At 42.1% G+C, this 22,847-nt stretch overlaps 1 protein-coding gene across 1 annotated transcript in view; it reads left to right on the forward strand.

The window, feature by feature from the left end:
* LOC146821651 (uncharacterized) overlaps positions 1-22,847 on the forward strand; it is a 2,850,214-nt gene that overhangs the window by 2,445,978 nt on the left and 381,389 nt on the right. The window contains exon 10 of the mRNA XM_085609890.1: positions 12,332-12,406. Coding sequence (XP_085466016.1) covers positions 12,332-12,406 — 75 coding nt within the window. The remainder of the gene's footprint in view (positions 1-12,331; positions 12,407-22,847) is intronic.

Below are 22,847 nucleotides of genomic sequence, written 5' to 3' on the forward strand. Positions count from 1 at the left end.
CATATTGTGGTCATCCAATATGTGACCTCAAGGTTGTGTGCACTTTGAAAGGGTCTGTGAGGTATAGATACCTCCCGGACAACAGTTTGGCGAGCCCTGATGTGGGCTGAGTGATATGTGGGACTGTACACATAACTAAAATCATCCTCAGCTGCTTCTTACAGTATACATACACAGCTCATGCTGTAAAACCTGTACATTTCTTTGTAAATTTACCATGATCTGATTAGCAAATATATCATAGGTATAGATGGATAGATATGTGCTTGCAACACAAGTAGGATCTAGGGTTAAGTACACAAAGTACAATGTTCCACAAACCATTACATGATTGTCCTATGCAGGTACCACAAAATGTTACAACAGTAATCTGAATTCACTCTGGGACTCAGAGTCACGTTGTACCCTCTGGGAATGGAAAGGATGGAGTTGAACACAGTAAGATATGCATGTGAGATAGTTACCTGTTCCTCTGGTGAGCCATAGAGCTGGCCATACAGGGGATGGGCTTCTTCAACAAGTTTCTCCAGCTCCTCTGGAAAGAAGGCAGGGGTTCTCCCACCCGCTTGGTCTGTCATGATTACTCCCAGAGGTGGCAAACAGCCGCTAAAATGGAGGAGGTCTTGATAGCAGCAGTGTCAGGAGGCAAGTGAGTTATTTTTCAGACTGCAGCGTGCATGTACGCAGTCATCTGCGTAGACGGATACAGCCATTGGGCTGCTACCATTACCTCACAAGGCCGAGCCCTGACCAACACCTTTGCAGTGCCTTGGGTTCTACTGGCTCCATTACCCACACTTTCTGTCTAGGTTGAAACTCTACTAGAGTGGTCTTCTTCTTCCCTGGACTGGAAACAAGCATCCTAGAACCGGTTTCGGGGTATCACCCCATATCAGCCACGATAGCTTGACTCCGTCCATCAATTGTGTGTCTTTTGCTTTGTTGCCCTAAGTGCGCCAGGTATGCCCAGAAGTGGGTCCAGGATCACTGTGCCACTGGATTCAAGCTATCCTGGCTGATGAGGGGGAAACCCTGAAACCGGTCCCAGGATTCTTGTTTTCAGTGTAGGGAGGACTTGGTTTTGCAGGTCGGGCTGGACTGTTCCCATGAGGCACAGGGTCAAGACTGATTTGCATATGGCCAGGTCTAAACTGGGGTGGTATGTGAGCAAAAGAATGATGGATTTAACCCAGATCTCTTGACTGAGGGTGAATGGTTTGATTTGTTCTGCTTTCTGTCCATCAATTGTGTGTCTTTTGCACACGGTCTGTAATGGCAGACCAGAGACATATTTGAAAAGGCTACTTAAGTGGGTGCCACAGAAAGTACTGCTGGCCCACTAATAGCATCTAATTTACAGGCCCTGGGTACCTATAGTAACAATTTACTAGGCACTTATAAGTAAATACATTTGGCAATTGGGTGTAAACCAGTTGTATGAGGTTTACAGGAGTGAGCACAAGCACTTTAGTACTAGTTAGCAGTGACAAAGCATGCATAGTCTAGAGCCTAAAAAAACAAATTCATCAAAACACGCTGCGTGAAGGCAAAACGTTTGGGGAAAACCACACCAAGAATGTCTGGTTCAACATTCCATATCTGGTCTTTCAAAGGAAGCCTCAGGCCAGGCCTGACCCAGCTCCATCTGGCAGTAATCATATGCCAGACCCATCACTACCCTCGGAAAGCCCGATTAGGGAGGGCATTAAACCAGTGTACACTTTCATTTTTGTTTTATTCTTTGATTGTTACGTTTGCATAATGAAACGTGCCCTGTATGCATTGTAGCAAGGGATTTCATGTATATATATAGGTTGCCAAATGGCTGTACTTTAAATATTCAGACCATATGTAGCCATCTGCATTATGGAGCAGGACACAGTTTCAGGGCTGTAACCTTTGACCTTTTAGGCAAAGGGACTTTCTGAGATGGTTGAAGCTCTACCTCGTAGTCACGCCTCAGAAATGTGAGGCAGCAAGGTAAAGGAATGAGGAAATCCTATGAGAGATGACCAAGACATTGTTTGAAGCTTCACCCGCTTCTGTCTCCTTTCTTTCTTTCCAAAGTAGATCATTAACTGGAATCCGGACCACCACCACTGGGATGGTTTCTCATTGGTTGAATCACAGCACTGCCTGTAAACCTGTCTTCATTGAGGCCTCATGGACTGCTAGCCCTCTGGAAGTGACTGATCATAAACAATGAAACGTGGACGAGCTGTCAGCAGCTCATTAGCATGTGAGAACAGTTTGGCTAACAAGGTCATCAGAGACTTTCCAAGGATGTGTTGAGAAGTGCCTCAAAGATAGAACGCTTCTATACCTTGAGGAGGTATAAATGGCTGGAAGGTATGCCTTTGGTGGAGTGGATGAATAGTTGCAAGTTTTATCTGGAGGTTAGGTGTGTTATAAGGCCAGGAGAGGAGATTGACTCTCCTTAACTGCTAGACAGCCTGAGAGGAGAGTGTCAGACCTAATAAAGCAGCTGTCCGACATGGGAGCTGTATTTCCGAGAATAGGGTGTATTGGGGCAAAAAGCCCACATTTTGAGGTGCCTTTCCCACCACATCACTGATAATCCAGTGACCACCAGATTCCCCAGCTACTGGTGCACCCTCATACACCTCGATTACAGCAGAACCATAGGTACCCAGAAGCCGCTACGGCTTCCTGTGCAATCTGGCCGCATTCACCAACCCACAAAGTGCTCTGGAAGCCCGATGAAGTTATTTCTTTACAACCCGCCGAGGCAGTGTGGGTCTCATATCCTAGCAGTTTTCAGTATTGTTGCCAGAGCAAGAGACAACATTTCATCCTCAATGTGGTAAAAAGCTAGAGACACGTTTCCTTGCCAGAAGCTGCTCCATTCATCAGTTCATTTCCTAATTCTCACGTCATTTTCAGACTCGCCATTTTCTTTGTTGCCCATGGAAAGTTTAACTTGTCAGCAGCCGTTCAGCGGCCTTACACGGCCCTAAGAAGGGTACATCAATGATCCTACATTTCTGGGGACAAAGGCTCTTATCTTTTAACACTTTTCCTCATAGACACAAAATGGGTAAAACCCTTTGATACATCAGGCCCTAGGAGTGCTCTTGTGGGAGTGAAGCCACACATCATTTAGGTCACTGAGTAGTACATGTAAATATTTGCATTTTATGTTTATGTCTCATGCCAATGCCACGCCAATTATTGTCAACTATTGTGATGTTATTAGGGTGAAAGGGATGAGAGATCATTCCTGGGAAGATTCAGGGCCAAAGGTCATATGATGTTACTTCCCTTGCTGTCATTTAGGTCCATGGTGTGTGATATCACTTCTCCTACGCCCACCATTTGATGACTCGACATCCATGCACCTCTTGCTAGCAAGACTGCAAAGAAAATAAACTAGGCGAATTAACACATGATGTAGCTAGGAACGAGCATTTCTTTTACACTAACATAAACTCGCCCAATCCTTGTTTACTGGGATACTCATGCTTTTGTTTTTTACTTGCTTATTCTTTTCCGCTAATTCTAGCTCATCTGAAACTTGTTGAAGAGGAAGATGTGCAGTGGGCACCTGTAAAACCGGATATGTGGGCTAACTTACACAGTGTGACTTTATAACGTCTATGGAGAATACATTGAACATGTTTCTCACCTGATTTTTCTACAAAGGGTCATAGCTTTCATTCAATTTTCATGCAAATAACTGCTGAGTGTAATTTGTTTAATATGTTTCCTACAAAGAAAGGCTGACAGAAACTGTCCCAAAGCCCCTAAAAAACGTCTAACTAAAGAATCCAGTGCCTTGACACGCTAGACACCTGAAAACTCCATTAACCATATATTAGTCAGCTTCAAAGTTCTTTTCTGACTGTTCCTGTATTTCAGACATTTTATGTTTAAGCAGTACTTTGATGCAATAATGAAGTCCACAACGTAGAGCTTAATGGAATGCATGAATTGGATCTGCCCTCTGGAAAATTGTGTTTTTCCCTGTGCACATCTCATTTAGATCTCTTGATTTTCTAATAAGAACATAAAAGTAAGTTGTGAAAGTGTTAATCGTTTAACATGACACATACATGCAAGCAACCAGTAACAGTTGTATTTTTGCTAACGACGTTATGATTTAATGGTATGTTTTTAAAAGTTGTAAAAAATAGACAATAAAATTCAATATAAATCCTGAAAAAATGGTCTGCATTTTGCTTTGAGAAGAAGCCATTTTCACTTTTTCCTTTCATATTTTCTCAGTCAGATTTTGATCCCTTTAGCTTGAATATTTGATTTAAGATTTGCATTTCAAAACATAGTTCGACGTGTTTTTGACAGCAAGATTCTGAATGTCAGAATCTGCATTGCAGATATTTGTAACGTAGAAACAAAAGAGTTTTCTGGTCCGTCGGGCCTGTCCATTTACTGCGCTGTGCATTGCTCCGGGGCGAGGAGCGCGTGTCCTGCCAGTGACAGTGCTAAGTATACCCTTTGTCTGCAGCCTGGCGTTTAAGTGCTAAAAGGAAAGCACGCCCTCCATTAACACCAAGCCAAACTGAGGAATCCACAGGAACAGGCAAGGAGATATATTTTCAGAGCACTTTTGAAGATGAGTTGATGACGACGTGCAGTGATGGAGGCAGTGGGACGTCATGGCGGTGCTCAAAGTTGAGCAGCTAAAAATGGACAAGCATCCCCTCTGATGCCCCCGAGTGGAGGACTTCAAATCAGTGGAAATGATGGGGCACCTGGACTATCTCTTTTTATCAAGATTTTGAGGAGCTAACTTTGATGTGCCCATGCCACAGGAGGGTCCTGCTAGTGAGTCTCTTCTCTAAAAATCTCACACTAGTACTTCCTTACTGAAATCTCCATCCGCTCTACCTACCCTCTGGAAAGCCCCAATCAGCTCCGTTTAGGAAAGCCTGTCCATATCCTAAGACCAGTATGGTTTCCCTCTTTACATTATACACAAGAAAAAGGGGGGAGAAGGACTAAACCTTACCTCTTCCTCCTCAAAGACGATATATATACACAAAAGGAAGTAAGGTGAATACAAGTCGCAAAATTTTACAAATATATGAAGTTATATTGGGAGCAGTCACTTTGTTAAAACTGCCCTCACCATAACAAGTTGTGGCATGCTTCATCATAGGGCTGCTACTGAACGCCTCTGTGCAGACCAACGCTGGAGGTTGAGGGAAAGGGAGGGGTAGCCAATACAAACAATTAGAAACAGGAGAAGAAAAGGATCCCATATAGGTGCAGACAAAAAATGTTAAAACTGACTGATATCGTCCTAACATTTTTATTCCTAGATTCCCTAGTCAGGTATAGAAAAAGAGTATAAGAGATACCTTCGGATGTTGGTGGCGTGAGTGAATTATGCACTCCTCACTCCTCCGTTCTGCATAGAGGTCAACATATTTCTGCCGGATTCAGTCTCTCTACTGGCATTCGTCAGGACAAACGGGATCCCTATGCTACTTTTCTCTGTTGATAGAAATCTCCCTTGGGATTTACACTGTACTAAATATTACTCCACCTGTAAGTCTGGAGCAGTCCAGTACACTTACTTATCAGATGATAACTGCAAGTGGCAAAAATAAAAACAGTGATAGCAATCTGTACAGTGATATACACAAATAAAATAATGCAAGTGAAAACATAGTACTCTATGTGCTAACTTCATAAAAACAGCTCACTTGGTGCAAATAGGGTGTTTAATAATTCATTTATAACACACCCTAACAACTGGGCAAACCTTGGCCCTCTCTTTTTTATATTTATATTAAGACCACTAATTGTGAGTAACTCATATCCAAAACATGCTGTGCTTAAATATCGGTGCTATGGTAAACGCATTAGTAAAAAACAAGTTGTGGTGGCACTGCGTGCCCCACATCCTACTCCTAGTTTTATCATTGAATGTGATCTCTTAGGGTCATACAAGTCTCTTCACCTGGCACACCTTACTGAGTTTATTATAACGAGCGTTAGAAAAGGCATAGGAGTAGAGGACGACCCCCTGTAGTCACACTCTGTGAGGAGAAATGGTTAAAGGGTAAGTGCTAATACCTCCAGAGTATACATGATTTTGGGACACCATTGTCTACTGCAAACATGTCAGTATTCAATAGTACCGAGACTGATTGGTACAAAGTTAAAGCCATTCCATCAACTGATTTCATGGCCAACGCCGAGAGCGGCTGCTCGTGTCCCCCCCCCCCCCTGTGTGCTGCGAGTGCACTCAACTGTTTCTATGGCAAGAGAGAAAAAAACTCCAGTTCTCCTTACTTCATCAAGGGTGGTCAGCTGCCACCAAATCGGTCTCTCCGGGTTCCGCGTAGGTACACGGGCCCGTGAAGGATCGGTGTCCATAACTGTACATTCACTTACCGTCACGTGGGGTGTGTGTGATGTACGTATAACGTCGAACGTCATGCACAAGGTTCACGTGACTAGACCACTAAACAGCGTACCACATTATGTTATGCCTTCCTAAGCGTAATGCCTCGTGATGATGAATTTGAGTAGTGTGAAGTAGGAGAAGAATGTTGATGTTATTACATCTAAGAGTTCGGACACCAAAAGGTGACATTGGCTCAATGGCAGTGCAGAAAACAGTGTTTGAAAAAACACGGTATGTCCCAGGAGATAGTAAGGACATACACTAAGGTATCAATTTCCAAACAATCCTAGTGGTGCTAGGAAGCCACAGTGTCAAAGTTGGGTAGCAGCGTGGCACAGAGAACCCAGATAGCAGTACTCTGGTGTATACAGAATAATGTGATTACCAAAAGGAAGCATATGGGTAGGCTACTCATAGGAGGGGAGACAGCCAGCACTGAAGGTCATCAGAGAAAGAGGGCTATTGCTTGGATAAATGGCTGTGTGGCTCTAGACTCCTATGACCCACCCAGGGCCGTCCATGGGATGTCGTTCAACACTCCGTCCATCATTTCCTTTGGTTTTGCTTTGTTCGCCATAAGTTGGCAGGGTATGCTCAGACGTGAGTCCCTTGCTCACTTTGCCACTGGATTCAAGCAAGCCTGGCTGAAGACGGCTGAAATGCCAGAAACCGGTCCTAGGAAGCTTGTTTCCGGTCCAGGGAAGACATGGCTTGGCAGTTCGGGCTGGACTGTTCCCATGAGGCACAGGGTCAGACTGATTTGCATATGGCCATGTCTGAACTGGGGTGGCAGAGTGGGCTAAAGAACGGTGATGGATTAAACCCAGATCAGTTGACTGGGGGTGAGTGCTTGCAATGTTCAACACTCCGTCCATCATTTCATTTGGTTTTGCTTTGTTCGCCATAAGTTGGCAGGGTATGCTCAGACGTGAGTCCCTTGCTCACTTTGTCACTGGATTCAAGCAAGCCTGGCTGAAGACGGCTGAAATGCCAGAAACCGGTCCTAGGAAGCTTGTTTCCGGTCCAGGGAAGACATGGCTTGGCAGTTCGGGCTGGACTGTTCCCATGAGGCACAGGGTCAGACTGATTTGCATATGGCCATGTCTGAACTGGGGTGGCAGAGTGGGCTAAAGAACGGTGATGGATTAAACCCAGATCAGTTGACTGGGGGTGAGTGCTTGCAATGTTCAACACTCCGTCCATCATTTCCTTTGGTTTTGCTTTGTTCGCCCTAAATTGGCAGGGTATGCTCAGACGTGCGTCCCTTGCTCACTTTGCCACTGGATTCAAGCAAGCCTGGCTGAAGACGGCTGAAATGCCAGAAACCGGTCCTAGGAAGCTTGTTTCCGGTCCAGGGAAGACATGGCTTGGCAGTTCGGGCTGGACTGTTCCCATGAGGCACAGGGTCAGACTGATTTGCATATGGCCATGTCTGAACTGGGGTGGCAGAGTGGGCTAAAGAACGGTGATGGATTAAACCCAGATCAGTTGACTGGGGGTGAGTGCACATTTATGGAAACGATCCTTAACGGGCCCGTGTACCTACACGGCACCCAGAGAGACCGATTTGGTGGCGGCTGACCACCGTTGATGAAATAAGGAGAACTGGGGGGTTTTGGTCTCTTGCAATAGAAACAGTTGAGTGCACTCGCAGCACGCGGGGGGATACGAGCAGTCGCTCTCGGCATTGGCCATGAAATCAGTTGATGGAATGGCTTTAACTTTGTACCAATTCACCTTGGTACTTCTGAATACTGACATGTTTGTAGTGTACAATGGTGTCCCAGAATCATGTATACTCTGGAGGTATTAGCACTTACCCTTTAACCATTTCTACTCACATAGTGTGAGACTGCAGGGGGTCGCCCTCTACTCCTGTGCCTTTTCTAGAGCTCATCATAATAAACTCTGTAAGGTGTGCCAAGTGAAGAGACTTGTATGACCCTAAGAGATCACATTCAATGATAAAACTATGAGTATGATGTGGGGCACGCAGTGCCACCACACCTTGTTTTTCACAGATGTGTTCACCATAGCACCGATATTTAAGCACAGCATATTTTGGATATGAGTTACTCACAATTAGTGGTCCTAATATAAATATAAAAAAGAGAGGGCCATGGTTTGCCCAGTTGTTAGGGTGTGTTATAAATTAATTATTAAACACCCTATTTGCACCAAGTGGGCTGTTTTTATGAAGTTAGCACATAGAGCACTATGTTTTCACTTGCATCATTTTATTTGTGTATATCACTGTACAGATTGCTATCACTGTTTTTATTTTTGCCACTTACAGTTATCATCTGATGAGTAAGTGTACTGGACTGCTCCAGATTTACAGGTGGAGTAATATTTAGTACAGTGTAAATACCAAGGGGAATTTATATCAACAGGGAAAAGTAGCATAGGCACCCCGTTTGTCCTGACGAATGCCGGTAGAAAGACCGAATCCGGCAGAAACATGTTGACCTCTATGCAGAACGGAGGGGTGATGAGTGCATAATTCACTCACGCCACCACCATCCGAGGGTTTCTCTTATACCTTTTTTCTATACCTGACTAGGGAATGTAGGAATAAAAATGTTATGACAATATCTCTCAGTCAGTTTTAACATTTTTTGTCTGCACCTATATAGGATCCTTTTCTTTTCCTGTTTCTAATTGTTTGTATTGTCTACCCCTACAAGACAAACCATCTCCTATCGAAGACGCTCTATAGGACCATGACAGGTCAGATACAAGTTATCTTGGTTGCTTCCAAATGAGTGTTATAGATTTGGTACTATAAGATTCATTCGATATTGCCAGGGCCTCTGGTAAAGATGCTATGTGCCCTAACATCACCTCTCAAGCTGGCATCTTGGTTTTTTACTTCCAAATGGTCTCTTTCACTAGGTGTGCCTAAATTTTTTCTAGACCATAGGTCAGCTGAAACTGTAAAGGTTTTGGGCCTTTTCGAAATGTGATAAGGGTTTTTTCCACGTGGTAGGTAGTGAATGTGGAGGTTTCATATCAGTATTAGATTTTGAAAAACATGATTGTCAGGGGAGTACTTGGAAGTACTGAGTCATGAGTGCAATCTTTCTTATAAGCTAAAGTTTTTTGTCAATGTGCCTTTATCTGCTATTTTTGCCTGTTCTAGTTAAGGTTATGAATTTTCTTTCTATTCTTCATCTTTATTTCTACGGTTCATAAAAGACAGAAAGCTGTTTTATGTTTTTATAGATTGATTTATTCCTTCCTGTTTTTTCAATTTGACATGTAAGGGTTTTTGCGAAGTGTCTATTTTAACTTGTAAATCAATAAGTGTTCTGCGAAGGCGCTTACCTATAATTTTGTTGTGTGCTCCATTTTGACAAAGCAGAACGTAAATACAGCCCTAGCATCTTACCCAAGAGGTCACAGGCCCCATAAACCAAGCAGTGGGTCTCAGTCATCAGAGGAATAACTGCAAAGATTGATTCTTTTAACTATTGACGTTTTATCTTACTTTTCTTGATTTGCTTATTTTGTTCCATATGCAGTTAGTACAATTATTAAGAAGCATTCACTTTTTTGGCGATTAAAACAATTGTATTGTGTTCCTTTATCAACCAGAATCAACCGTGAAAAAAGTTAGATCTAAGGCAGCATTCACTGCCTTTTGATCGAAACATTATTTAATTAATCTGCGCAAGGCAGTTAGCTGGACCTCACATGTGTGAATTATGTCGCTGTGGTTGAAATCCAGGATATTCCTGCACCCTTTTAATTGCTGGGACTTTTATTTTCTTCTCCGTCCAGTCCCTACTGTATTATATGTTCCGGGTGATCGAATAGGACGAGCAGGGATGATAGAGTGGAAAGTAAGGAGCAATTAGACTTTCCTTCATTATGGTATCCGAAAAAACACAATATAAGTTGGCTCACACCAAAGTTGTCTACCTCTCCATTCTTGCCATAGCAACCAGATGTGTGAGAACAGAAAAAGGCACATCTTGTTTAGTTCTCTTTAATCACCCTGCAACAGGGGAGTTTATGGGATGCAGGATGAGAATTGGTCAGAATGCAAACTCAGCTGTTGCATTGCCTTTTGGTCACCTTTTAATGGTAAGGTGAATACTCATGATAGCCTGCGCCTGTAGAAATAATGGGGTCAATAATGCAACATTGCAGGTAACGTTAATCCTTGCTTATTTCTTCGGATGTTTTACTCATTTTGAAGCAGATGAGTTTTGAGACAGTTGGGTAAAGCCCGTTTATTTAAACAGCCCAGAGTGTCTAGCATTTCAGTGGAATTGAGACTCCATGCATTTGCATTGCATAGCTCAACAGAGTCCGCTATCACACACACACACATTCACTTAGGTGACATAGTCATACACACAACATATTATATGTTTACTTGGGTAACTTTCATAGTATTCCTTCTTTCATGTGTAAGAGATTTTGCTGTAGAATATGTATTTACTTATAATGCAAATGAATGCATTTGGTCTATATTCAAAAGCCAAACATGTGGCAAGGAAAATACATTTTAAAACGTAACAATACCGTAGATCCATTGAGAGTACTGGTAAAGCTCTCTAGGTTGTTCTGCAAATCCATGTCTTGCTACCACTACCTGGTACCGCACCACAATAGCATTCAATACTTGATTTGTATCTATTTATTCATACAAGAAAATGCAGAAGGCAACAGTGGACCATTCAACTACACCTCACATAAAGTTCAAAGTTGTAGAATACAGTTCACTCTTCTTTCAATACCAGCCTTTTGTATGGTATTGCTGCAAACGCAGACAAAGTATTGACAACACAAAAGAGTGGAATGGTGCACCCGGAACCAAGTTAATCAAAGATTGCTTCAGTCCATTTAATAAAGTTCCAGCTTTATTCACAATCATAAAATCCAATCAGTACAAAACATTCCAGCCAGCACGTTTTGTTCAAACAGTGTTCTTCGTCAGGGCTTGTATTTATATATTGGTGAGTATCCCTCTTGTACTAAAAATCATCCATCAATTATAATGAATATTTTTTTATTTATTTATTATTTATTTAATTGTTGTGAATAAATGCCACAATCACTGAAAATGTTCCAGGGGGACAGTTATCCTTCCCTCAGTCCAATACCCTAAGCCGTGTTGTCATCCGAAAACACAGCGCTTTGTCGAAACTTCATTGAAGCGCGGTGTTTTCGGTTGGCACTGCGGGATTTTCTTCAATCTCCATTTTCTTCAGTCTCCAGACCTTCAGGATTTGATAATATTTTCTTTACCACAACACAACATTTAATTTCTGTAACTGAAGTTTTAGAAAGTAAAATATATTGTCTAGAACTGATCATGGAGTACAGTATAGAATAATTTGGATGTTTACCATACTTACTTGGTCAATAACAGCTTTCACGAATACATAACTATAAATAAGGCCGAAATATGAACATTTTGTTCTATTGTTTATTATTTCTTGACATATCCACAGTACTCAGTAATTGATTACACCTTCTATAGAATCAAAAATAGTTGAAATAATATGATCACTGCTACTGTTGTTAGAACAACTATTACTTGCTCCTACTACTAACAATATCAGTAACAATATTATTTTTAGTAAAACTCCAATACGATTGCTAACAATACGTAATCATAACCCCGTAATCTGAAAGAACAAGATTTCAGTAGGGTTGTCAAATCTATGCTTACATATATTGACTTTTTAAAATTAAAATGTATGTTTTGTATCCTTTTTGAGATATGGTAATTTGAAGCAAATTATTGTTCTCTGGTAGAATCCCATCGTTGCTGAACCTGTATTGAATAAGCTCTTCATTCTTTTAAATCTGCTGGCTCAGAGCCAGGCATTTCCAAGACTGATATTGAGAATAACCTATGTATTTAAATAGCAGGAATAAGAGCTTCATCCTCTTTATTTGTTTTGTATTCCATTTCAGAACTTTTGAAAGACTCCAAAGACATACAAGAAGTTACCAGGGATCAATCGATGGATGAGCAAGACCAAGCTGAAGGTAAAAAAATCCAACAAAAACATACATCATAAAGTAACATTAGGACTCCAGAATTGGGGAAAACCCATTGCTGGGAGAGTACAACTCTAATGTTTGACTTTATCCTCTCATTCACACTTCTCTGTCTTACACATTAAATTGCCAGCCTCATAGAGACAATCAGCCACACTTGCCTATTCAGATTTAGTAATGTTTTATTCCTTATTCCCAAGAATAATGACACCAGTGCCTCACCAATGCACTCTTAGTGGTCTTTTTCCACATACAGGCAAGCGCCCTTGCTAAGCTATACAAATCAACATGTATCACAATGTACATTTTCACAACATTTACATGAAATTGTTTGGAAAAACGTACCTGCATAAATAGGTAGGTCAAGCCCCTATTGTCTCACTGGTATATTTCTCTGTAAAGTAGAATGAAGCCCATGCACCCTTCCAGGGTTGTAACTATTTAGGTTATTGGTTGAGGGGGGTGGAAACCCCACTGCGGCAATAACAACAGTCCTTGTCAGGGTGAACCACAAAATTCACTAAATTAACCTGTGCTTATCCCTCATATAACTTGGCACAAAAGCAATCAAGCTTAACGTAGAGGCAATGTGTGTAAAGTTTTTATGCAACACATAAACAGTAATAAAGCAAAAACACAACACAAGAAAAGAAAAGATCCCAAAGCAATATAGAAGAATAAAGTCAATTTTAAGAAATAAAATGATACCAGAATTACAAAAATCCAACCAATAGAACTTGAGATATTCATTGTTAAATTTTTGAGGTGAAAATAGTACTTAACAGCACAAAGCACCAACAGGGGTTATATGCTTGCGCAGAACCGGGAGAAAGTCACAAGTTCTGGCCAACCAGGGGAGAGCACGGGCTAGATACAAGGACCAGGTTAGTCCTGATGAGAGTTGTAACTTATGTCCTTGATGCAAAGCTTCATGTCACTCAGTGTCAGTTCTGAACAGAATCTGCGAGGGCTGCAATGCGAGGTCCTGTGTCGAGTTGTGTTGTGCTGCATCAATGCTGATAAGGAACTGTAAGGGCTGTGATGAGAGGTGCTGCTTCAAATTGTGCTGCGCTGTGTCGGTTCTGATGAGGCCACCTATCAGGAGCTGTAAGGGGCTGCGATGCAAGGTCCTTAATCAAGCTGTGTCGCAGTGCGTTGGATTTGATGGCACCCACAGTTAAATAGGGAAGAGTACACTCTGGTGCCAGCCAAGGGTCCAGTACCTGGGCACACCTCTTGGGGATCAGCACTCACTCCCTAAAGGCCAGCAGCGGGGCTCAGGCATGTCCAGACAGATACAGTGCAGCAGTTGCCAGGAGGCCTCTGAAGCTTGAGGTGTTCCTGTAGTTCACAAAAGAGGTTAGCTAACTGACCCTTGGGGTCACTCTGGGTAGCATGGGATGAAGGCAAGCAGGTCCAGTCTTTCTTCTCAGCTAGCAAGATGGTCCACACCGCAGGGCAGTTCTCTTGCAGCAGTGCAGTCCTTCTTCTCTAACTTGTTGTAGTGTAGTCCTAATAGTACCCTGTCATGCAGGACCTACGCTGTTTACGGATAACATATACTGTGGGTCGGGTGGCAGACTGACTCTGTGCACCCCCACTGCACATGTTAGCCTATGGTTTGCATTAGCTAGCTCACAGTGCCACTAGAATCTCCTGCTATCAGAGAGATTTGTTTTTGGCAACCTCAGAACACAATAACCTCAGACTCGTGGAAACAATATACTACTTTTCACCCAGTCACTCGTGCTTGCTTGTTTTGCTCTCAGAGAAATACAGAGAAGAAACAGTTGAGCGTTTTTACAATAAGAGTTTATTGTACCGTAGTTCTTCTCATGTAGAATAAGTGTGCTGTTACAACTGTAACACAGTAGCAGAGATATAGAACCAGCAGTACAGTGAATAAAAAGGAATAATATTGTTCTACCATTGTTCAATAGTCACGAACATAAACATAAATATGAAATGCATTTATAAAATGAAGTGCTTCCTCCTAAGATGCCTGACTAGATGTACCTGAGTGTCCATAGCATGTAAGTAGGTGTGAAAGAGCTACTAAGCCTAAGAGCCTAATGTCTAAAAGCCAAGAATCCCGCTAGGATTGAGTCAAACCCCCATACCTGAACAGTGAGAGTGTGGGACTTCGTCCTGGACTTGAGCTGGACACCCCGCAAGGGATCGTCAGACCACTGTCAGCTGGAGCGATCGAATGCCGGAGCTGCAGCGTCTTTGGTCAGTGTGTCGGTCTTGAAGTCTCGGTTCCCTCCTGCCTTCTGATCGCAAAAGGTGCTGTATTTATACAGTCAATGTACATGTGTTACCCATTGTTCAGTATGAGGTATGACGTTGGGGATTAAACCTTGTGCATCGATGGGAGAGGTGAAGTATGCCTCCTGGAGAGTGTACTCATCAATTATTCATATGTGCTAAGGATGACGTCTTAGCAATATCGATTGAGAAAAACCCACCCTCAGCATGGAACTAGGTGAAAGGTTTAGTCCATAAAAGGCTACAGTCCTTATAAGGCGTGATGTCCCTAAAAGCAATTCTGTCCTTATTTGGAGTTATGTCCTTTTAAGGCTCGTTTATATGAAATAACGGGAGCTGATGTAGGGAAAGTGTACGATGTTCCCTGGACCTATATTAGGGTACCGATATGAAATATAACATTGCAAAGATCCAGGAGTGTTCTGATGTGTGGCTCTGGAGATCTAATATTTATACCAGGTGCCAGCCTTTGTGTGAGTAGACTCTCTGTCCTACCCCCATACCTGGTTCTGGAAAGTTCTTCCCCTTCTCCTGTCAAGGTTTCAAATTGTCTTGGAGTGAAAAAAGGCAGGGCACGCCAGGTGTCAGGTTCCTTTGTGCGTGCAGGAGGCAAAGCCCTTTGAAGTGTAAGTGGGGCTGGGTACAGCCCCTCCAGAGTCATCCAGCCCGGTTGGCCCATCCTGTTCACACTTAAGCCCCCTTTGTGTTACTGCCTGGAAACAATATAAAAAAAAAATCAGCAGAGCCTTTCACAGTTATGTGACCAAGGACACTGCAGAAGGCACAAATAGTTAGTGCATGAAAGTGGCAACTTTCTAAAAAGTGCCATTTTCAGAATTGTTACTTAAAATCCTTCTTTACCAATAAAGAATGTTTTAAATTACAATTAATTTGGGTGTAAACAACATATCTCTATCTGCTTCCCATCTAAAGTTAGCACTTATTAAATGTTATAAGGTAACCCATTGTTAGTCAATGGGAGAGATAGGTCTTACAACAGTGAAAAATGACTGTAGGAGTGTTTCACTACCATGACGTATAAAATGTAAGTATACATGTCCAACTTTGTAAATACAATGCAACCTGGCCTATTCGCCTTTAGGAACTGACTTAGGGGTGATTTACAGCTATTAAAAAGGAAGTTTTAGGCCTGGAAAAGGGTTTATTTAGCCAGGTCAAAATAGCAGTTTAAAACTGCACTGCCGGCTGGCGTAGCAGGTCTCATACACGTTTTTATAGGCTACTTTAATGGGTGGTACAATAAGTGTTGCATTCCACTAGTAGCATTTAATTTCCAGGTCCTGGGTACATGTAGTACCATTTTTTAGACGTACAAGTACATTACATGTGCGAGTTAGGTATAGGCTAATATTACCATGTTCGAAGGCGCGAGCACAAGCACTTTACCACTTGTTAGCAGGTAAAAAGTGCAAAGAGTCCTAATGCCAACAAAAGCTGGTTTAGTAACAGAAGCCATCATTCTGGGGGACACTCTGCTAAAAGGCCCAGGTCCAACAAAGCTCCTGTTGTATAATAATGTAATAATGTTGCAGTTCGAAATGGTAATGTCAATATAGAAGGAGGTCTGAATGTAATTTAATTGTGCATATCCCACGATGTTTCAATTACTCAGCACCCCATTTTCATCCTGATCTTCTCTCTATCCAGCCTCTTTTTGTGTAGCTTCCAAGATTTGTACCTCTTCAGTCCAGTGGAATGAAATATCAATCCCAGTGGTAGATGATAAGGGGTGTACGAAGTCCTTTGACTGATAACTTTATGTCCCTTTCACTCTGTCCCACTACCATTCAGTGTATCTCAGTGCTCTATCAGATTGTGGCTTTTATTTCTCTGTTCAGAGGTCTAGCATCTGTCATAATTCCATGCTTGAAGCCTGATACCCTATGCCCCCCTCAGAAATTTCTCTTTTGGAAGCCTCAAACATATGATCCCTACACTGCCCCCTGCCCAAACCCTCTCACCATCAGTCCACCTGCCACATCATTCTTTGCATAGAGCCCTTCCCACCAGCACATCCATCTGTTCGTGGTCATAGTGATGGTTGCATCTGTAATGTTCTCCTACAGAATGCCTTGCCTATGGCACATTCAGCACCACAAAATCATAGTGAAGGAAGAGGGGCTTGTTAAACTTTTCAGGTGAAAGCAGGAACATTTGAGAAACTATTCACACACTATAGCAGGCAGAGTTTCCAACCTTCCTCAAACATTTTGGGTTGCGTTTAGACTTCACTCACTGTTATATATGATGCACATGCTTTTTGTGACTGCTTTCTCTAGCAGAATGCTAGATTATCCTGGATAGAGGTACATCCATGGCGTACCCTTGCGCTCAAGCCTGTGGATCAATTGATGATTACTGGCAACCAATTTTCCCTTGCTTTAGTAGATGATTTTTATGCTACACCCATGGGCTTCGTGGTAAAATTCGGTCAGGGTCTAATATCTGTGGCCCTTCTGTTTCCTCTGTTGGTCATGTGCTGGAAGTGTACAATGTATTTTGCAATTACATGATAATTGATTTCCTTTTAGGATGATAGTGTGATTGTAATCCAAACCTGATCTCTCAAGAGTTGGACTGCCACTAATCTGACGCATTGCCCTAGAAATAATTCTTCCCTGATGCTTCCTGTAACAGCACCCATAGAGTGCCTTCTCTACCTGAATTTGTGTTGCATATAGCTCAAAGGCTGTCCAGCAACAGCACATTTAATGAACTGATTAATATGTAATGTCTTTCCCCACTTCCACTGGATGTGAGTGAAGCCAGGAAGATATGTCTAGCAACAGAAACCTGTATTAAGAGTTGCCTGTGATTTGGGGGTCCATCACTCAACCTAATCGTCTTGATTTTCTTCTTCTTCCTTTTCTCTGTTTCCAATTGTGCAAGCCTGGTAGATGCCCTTTCAATTAATTTGAGAGACTTCTGAAGTGCTGGTGGCAGTCAAAGTGTTGTTTGGACAGTGGTTGTCCCCATGTTGTGCACAACTTTGAATATTTGTTGGCACCCCTGGAGTAGCGCCTCATTTGACATCTGAAGAAGCTAATTGTACTTGAATTGAAAAAGGCAGAGACAATTTGCAAGGCTTTATGTTGCTGTGGCTACACTATGCATAAGACTGTAAAAATACCACAGCTCCTATACTCTAGAAGGAAAATGAAGTAATTTCTACATGTGGACAGGATCCTCCTTACTTTGTAGTGGAGACTTAAGACCTTTCTGCTGGAGACTCAATGGGAGGACTTGCTTCAAAAGGAGGATATTGGCTAATATCAGAAGGCAATCGGTCCAGGTGCCTAGTGTGCACCAGAAGGTTGACAATCAGGATGGAGGCAATCTCAGCAGCCCCTGATGGGTGAGCCAGTTTTCTGTGTTTTCTCGCTCTCACCCACTCTCTTTAACCTGTTTGTGGAGCCGTTAACTGAAATTCTGAAATCATCAAACATCAATTATCACATGTACACTGATTACATCCCAATCATACCTTAAAATCTCCTCCCTTGAAGATAGTAGGTCTCTTAACACAACTCTACAAAAAACTCAAAATTGTTTGTCCTGCAACCACCTCAAAGTAAACACTCCCAAAACACAATTTCTTTTAATTGCATCCCCTAAACAATCTCTCCTCATTGCTGAATGGATGAAACATTTAACAGCCCTCAAATGCATTCCACATGTTATCAACTCCACAAATCATTGGGAAAAATGTTCAACAAGAATATGAACATGCAGGAGCACATCAGCTCAACCACGAGAGAATCTAGTTTACTAATGTGCATCTTAAGGAAAATTAAACCCATCCTCCCCTTCGAAGACTTAAAGTCGGATGTTCAAGGCCTTGTAATCTCCAGGCTGGACTATGGAAGTGTAACCCTTTGTGGCCGTCCAACATCAAAGTTGGCCCCCCCCTTAGGGCCTCCACTAACTCAGCTGCTAGGCTCATTACTGGATCTAAACGCAACAACCACATCACGCCGGATTTGAAATCATAAAACTGGCTCCCTCTCGAGCCAAGAATTTAGTTAAAAATTGACTGCATGACACACAAAGCCTTACACTCCAATACCCCAAGGTACATTGCAAAAACACTGGAGTTATCTGCTGGCACTAGATCCTCAAGAAGCACTACGTCCTTACTATTGAAACCACATAATTTTAAGAAGAAGAAAACTTACAATCTGGCCTTTTCTGGCATTGCCCCAAGTATATGTAATTCCCTAACTTCTGAAATCCGAGTTAACCCTTCACTGGCGTCTTTCAAAAAACATGTGAAAGTGCTATTGATGAACAAATACATGCTCTAGCTCACTCGACTGCTACTCCCCAACACTGATAATGCATACTGGCTGCAGTTGCGATTTGTCGCCTGGCACTATGGTCTGTTATGTTTCTCTCTTTGGGACTAGAGGGAGTTCTTCACCCTGCCTTGGTACTACTACTACCTGTACTGTTATTTTGACTGTTATTATAGCCTATTATCATCTGCTTAGCTTGTTTTCACTTACCCTAATCATTTGTAAAGCGCTCTTATACCCTGTTGGGTCTTGTTCACGCTATATAAAACTCTAAATTAATATAAATAAGTTAATAAACCAGGACAAACATAACCTGGCTACAGGTTACTCAATACGTGTCCTGCCAAAGAGCAATTATGGCCTTTTGCAAATCAAATCTTCATACCCTTTACTAAGTGTGTTGTGAGATGCAGTTCTCTCTGATCAATGGCCCCCAGTGACAGGTCCTAGATGCTCCAATCTGCAGTTGCCGAACTATGTTCCACCATGACTCTGATCGCAGATGGGAAGACAGGCTTAAGGGTCTGACTCCACAAACTTAATTAAAAGAGTGGGGCTAGCGATTCATGAGAATTGTACCCTGAGGAAAATTGGCACACACATTGAATGCTCATGAATCTGCTCATGTAGGAGATTTAGAACAGTTCTGTGATTTGACCTGTATCAGGAAATCACAAGAAGACTTCATACCTATCAGAAACTTGAAAGTGGCCATCATGAGGGAAAGGAAGGTAAACTCATTCATCCTTCGAAACAAATGGTGAAAATGTGGATCTAGTGATGAAAAGCATTGCAAAATTCCTCGTTGCCATGTGAATATCTCACACACATAAATCCATAGTCCTTCTGAGAATCACTAATGCTAGAACTCTTTGTCAGAGGACTGATGCCTAGCAAGGTACCTCAGGCTACAGGCCACTCAGGAAACCCAGGTTTTAACCATCTTGGCCTTTCAGAGGTAATGGCGACCCATTCAAGTAGCCCCAATGCTGTTGACAGCTGGTAGCACCTCAGCAGAAGGTTCCCTGACAGAGGGGAAAGTCTGAAGGCAAAAAAGCTCCAAGATGGCAGCAAGGCACAAGGTGGGACGAATGGAGACAACCTAACAGGTAAGACAAGATTATTTCAAGGAGCAGAAGACATCTGGACAGAAACTCAGAGCAGCCAGAAACTGGAACGACTGTAAGACTGATGATCCAGGAATAACCTAGATTAAGTTAGGGAATAGGAAACACACAACAGGACTGACAAAACACTGCAACTCAAGTAAAGGAATTTCCTCCTCTTATATTCTTAAGACAGGAAATTTCCTCAAATGCTGCTTTGCTGTGATATTTGATTTAGAAATCTTCACAGGAAATAATGGCGTGGCAGCCATTTTGGAATGGTAATATTTTTATCCCAGAAATGCTCACAAGAGGATTCTGGGAAGAAGGAAATTTAGGAAAATGGAGGCGCTGAAGGCTTATATCAGGAACCCCCAGGGAGAAGAGCGAGGACTGTTACCAGTAATCTGTACTGGCAGTATGGCTGCCATAAGGTAAGCTTGTTAAGGGAATTTGGCGGCACAAGGCACCTCTTGCACCCAAGAAGATGCTTGTCTTGCCGCTGGTTGGGTTGCCAGGTGTGGTATGACACAATTAGGTTTTTATTTGAGACAAGCAAGGAACAACATCAAAGAAAGTTTAAGTTCCTTTCGAGTGATATTTTGAAGCAAGATATACAAAGCTCTATTGCTGTCGCAGACCCTGCAATTTGCAAAATCACAGGGTTTGCAACTGAAAAGGGTTATTTGTATTTTACTCAACCCATTTTGTGGGGTGAAAAAGACTTTCCAAATCACAAAATGGATTTTGCCGATCATAATTAGAAAGACATGTGAAAAGTGCATCTACTCTTAATTGTGAGTCGCAGTAATATGTTTCAGTGGATTGTAAACGCATTGGAAGTTGATCAGATACTGACACAGGTGATAACTGATTCATAAGGGGAAAGTGTCCTCTTAGAATGCCTTCCTCTTTGTGAAATGTGTTGATATCCTCTGAGATAGCAGGCAGGGGTCCATGGGACCACTACCGCTCCCATCGATATTTATCCAAAATGGAAACCTTTTTTTCTTAAAGCTGCTCCAGCTCCTTTAAATAACATTGCCTGTTTGAAAAATGTTTCCTGCTGGAAAATGCAAACATAGGCACGGTGGTCTGCTGTTCATTGAAGGCCACCTTCCCTGTGTTGTAGCCAATAGCAGGGGTTCTCAAATAGCGACCTACCTAATAAATATTCATTAGGCAGGACATAAAATGACCCCTGGTCACTGGAGATTTTGTGATGCGACCTAGTTGTACATAGATCAAATTACAAAATCAGATACAGCTTGCTAATATTTCGTCCGGAAGTTTCAAACTATCTCTTAGTACATCAGGCCCTAAAAAGATTTGGTCCGGAGAGCACGGTACTGTTGCTAAAGTGAGCTAGCTCAAAGTACATGGAATGGCTACTAAATAAAATCCTGCAGTGTAACTCAAGAATTCAGTCTACAAACTGAGGGTGAGACATTAATTCTTAATTTATTTGTGGTAGAGAGTGTTAATTACTTAAATTATGGCACTATAAATTATGCCACAGCGCTACCACCCCAGATGTCTCATGTTGGCCTTATGGGTAAACACAGGAACGAGAATATGAGAGAACTAACATGCAGAACATATGATTTGGTCCTCAAGAGACTCTGACTTGCCTCTGGAGTTAAAACAAGCAGGTCATGTCGTTTCTTAAAGCTTTTCGGAGAAATCTTGGCAATCTGCTAGATTTTGTCTCTGTGGTCTTGGAGGAGGTAGTATCCCCCTTCCCTTTCATTTGAGCATTTTTCGATGCTGTCCAAAGAACCATGGTATACCAATTTCAGTACCATAGTTTTCACCTGTTGTGTGCTTGTTATGCTGACACTTTGTGAAAATACATTCCAAGGCCACCAATTCCTTTCAAACCCAACGATTGTTGGGTCTTTGTAGCAGTGTTGGTAGCACCTATAGTAAGTTGCACTACTATAAAGAGATTTGTGAACCTATCTCAGTCAAAGAAGCTCTCAAGAACTTCTAGTTGTCTATGTGGATTATAATGATCATAATAGTTGCTGTTCAATGAATCTATAGATGAAGTCATTTATGTTTTATAAACTGCAGCTCTGGGGGGGCATTGACTTTGAGTGCTATGCAACCCTATTATACAGTATCTGAATTCCTCATCCCTGGCCACCTTCTAGGTCAAGCCTTCATTGCTCAACCTTTCTATCCCTAGAGAGGTCAAAACCAACTACGAGCCTTTGGCCCATTTCATCAGTGCAGTAGTACCCTATGAAAGTGGCAATTAATCATCTGAGTATTGTTTTAGTGATATTCATAGTTGCATTTTTTCTGAGCTACTTAAGAAGCTGTCATCCTTATGTGCCTGGCTGTTTGATGTTACATTAGATTTTAATTGGATAATCTGCATTTCTGTGGACCTCTTCAGACTAATCCCGTGAATACACGTCTCCTGTTGCCACATATGTAAATTCAACGCAGTGGAGACATCTGACTGCTGGTAGTCTTGTAATATTTTGAAGTACCGGTCCTTTGTTTACTTGCCCTCTACTTCTGCAGTTCCTTGGAGACTGCATACTCTCCATCTCTGACCACTCCTCACTTATCAGCATGTGAGTCAGGAAGTTCATTGTCGCTTTTAACCAGTTTACCTTGGCAGAGAAACCATCGAAGCGGTTTGTTTCAACACTTCTCGATTCATCACTTTGAAAAGAAAGCATGTTTCATGGAAATAATTAGCTCCAGAGATACTGTGAAGGGCAA

Source organism: Triturus cristatus, chromosome 6 (genome assembly GCF_964204655.1).
Source record: "Triturus cristatus chromosome 6, aTriCri1.1, whole genome shotgun sequence".
In the NCBI taxonomy this organism is placed as follows: domain Eukaryota; kingdom Metazoa; phylum Chordata; class Amphibia; order Caudata; family Salamandridae; genus Triturus; species Triturus cristatus.